Genomic DNA, 2,012 nt, shown 5'->3' with positions numbered 1-2,012 from the left:
CACAGGGGCTGCTCACATTCTGAAAATTAGGGAGGCTAACTGGAGATGGAGAGGAAGAACCGCACCCAGAAATCCAGGAATAAAACTACGGCAAGGTGAATTCTCTCCCTCATTCTCTCTCCTCTCTGGACTTCTGAAAATAGTTCTATTTCAAAAAAAAANTAACGGAGGGGGTTAGGTTTCTGCGGCTTATTTCTCTTCTGTAAAAATAAAACCAAAACACCACAGCTGCAATGCAAACTTGGGGAGAAGTGTTGCACCTTTTGCAAAACCTTTCAGCCGAAATCTTTGACCCGGGAATTTTGTCTTTTTCCTGCTCTCTCTTAATATAACCAAAACCAAAAGTAAGAGGGGAAGCGCCTCAAATCCATTAGGGGTGAATTGCACGAAAATGCATTGCAAATACTTACAAAACGCTACCGATTGGGGGAGGGGAGGCCGGGGCAGCGCGCCCGGGCCCCGGTTCCCGAAGGCCGCTGGGCGTCTCGGCGCCCTCGGCCCGGCCCAGTCTCCTCCGGGATCTGGGAAGGCGGCCGGGCGCTCCCTCCCCCTCCCCTGTCGGGCCTCAGACTGGCCTTAGCAGCGGCACGGACGAGACCACCGGGTGCGAGTAGTATACGGGGTGCGGGAAGGTGAGCAGCGGCTGGCTGACGGGCACCGGGGCCCCCGCGGCCGCGGCCGCCGCGCCCTCGGCCGCCGAGTTCTCGTGGTAGAGGATGGGCACCCGCACGATGCGCTGCGCCGCCGCGTGGCTCAGGTTGGCCGCCTCCAGCTCGGCCGCCAGCTGCCGCTTCCACTTGTTGCGGCGGTTCTGGAACCAGATCTTGACCTGCGTCTCGGTGAGGTGCAGCGACGCGGCCAGGCCGGCGCGCTCCGAGCTGCTCAGGTAGCGCTTCATGTCGAAGGTGGACTCGAGCTGGAAGACCTGGCTGCGCGAGAAGACCGTGCGCGTCTTCTTTTTGCGGCACGCGGGCTTCTTCTCGGGGCTCTCGGCGCCCTTCTTCCAGTCCTCGGCGCCCGGCGTCGCTGCCGCGGCCCCCGCGCTCGCCCCGGCCGCTCCCGCAGCCGCCTCGCCTTCCTTCTTGCCTTCCTCCGAGTCGCTCTCCTCCAAAATGATCTCGTCCGGGCTCTTGGAGTCTAGCTCCTTGTGGTCGGGATCGGCCTTGAGCAGTGGCTCAGGAGAGTCGCGGTCGGTTCCCGAGGCGGGGGAGGAGTCTCGCAGGAGGGCCTTCTCCGAAGCTGCGGAGAGACAGACAGACGGACGCGCGCACACGCACACCGAAACGGCGTTCAGCGAGGCCTGGCGCCCGGGGGCCGCAGGCTCAGTCCGCGCTGGCCTCTGGGCCCCAGGCCTCGAGGCCTCCCCGATCCCGTGCGCCTCCTTCCTGGCCGGGCCAGGGCAGGGGCTCCGCGTCCTGAGGTCCCCTTCCTCCCGAGGGCAGGCGACAGACCCGGGCGGTGGCAGCNCACAGCCCAGGCCGCTTTTCCCGGGAGGCGCCGCGCCCCCGGCGCCAGTTCCACCTCCCTTCTCACCAAGTGGGACTGGATTCCCGGGAAGCGCAACGGAGCGCGCGGGCAGTAGCTGCAAGCCAGGGCCGGAGGAAGTTGGCCAAACAGCGGGGTGGAGGGTGCAGGGGTCCCAGGGCTGANCCGGGCGCACAGGGAGGACAACCAAAGTTCAAAGAGAGGTCGGTACCTTCAGGTCTCGAGAGGTGGCCGCCGGCGGGGGTCAGGGTGTAGGGGTACCACCAGGCCGGGGAGCGCTCCAGGTAGTGCGCGGGCAGGGCAAACCTCTGCGCCGGGATCTCAAAGCGGGGGAAAGCCAGGTCGNTGCCTGGTCCCCTCTCCTCCGGGTCCCGGGGAGGGAGGGATCGGGACGGGCGGGCGGCCGGGCGAGCGGGCGGGCGGCCGGAAATCAGACCATAAACGGAACTCAACTACGGGGCGCAAAGTCGGGGGCCGCCCCGGGCGCAAATCCAGCGGCGGGGGGGCGGGGGGGGGACCCCGCCCGG

The 2,012-nt window shown here is 65.9% G+C and overlaps 1 protein-coding gene across 1 annotated transcript in view; it reads right to left on the bottom strand.

Moving 5' to 3' along the window:
* Nucleotides 1-565: 565 nt before the first annotated feature.
* Nucleotides 566-2,012, bottom strand: part of LOC144230620 (homeobox protein HMX3-like) — a 2,008-nt gene continuing 561 nt past the window's right edge. The window contains exons 3-4 of the mRNA XM_077762911.1: nucleotides 1,697-1,937; nucleotides 566-1,239 (exon numbers count right to left, since the gene is read on the bottom strand). Of these exons, the coding sequence (XP_077619037.1) occupies nucleotides 566-1,239; nucleotides 1,697-1,937 (915 nt within the window). The remainder of the gene's footprint in view (nucleotides 1,240-1,696; nucleotides 1,938-2,012) is intronic.

Source organism: Crocuta crocuta, unplaced genomic scaffold, assembly GCF_008692635.1.
Source record: "Crocuta crocuta isolate KB4526 unplaced genomic scaffold, BGI_CrCroc_1.0 scaffold466, whole genome shotgun sequence".
Taxonomy (NCBI): domain Eukaryota; kingdom Metazoa; phylum Chordata; class Mammalia; order Carnivora; family Hyaenidae; genus Crocuta; species Crocuta crocuta.
This window is presented reverse-complemented; position numbering and strand designations above follow the sequence as displayed.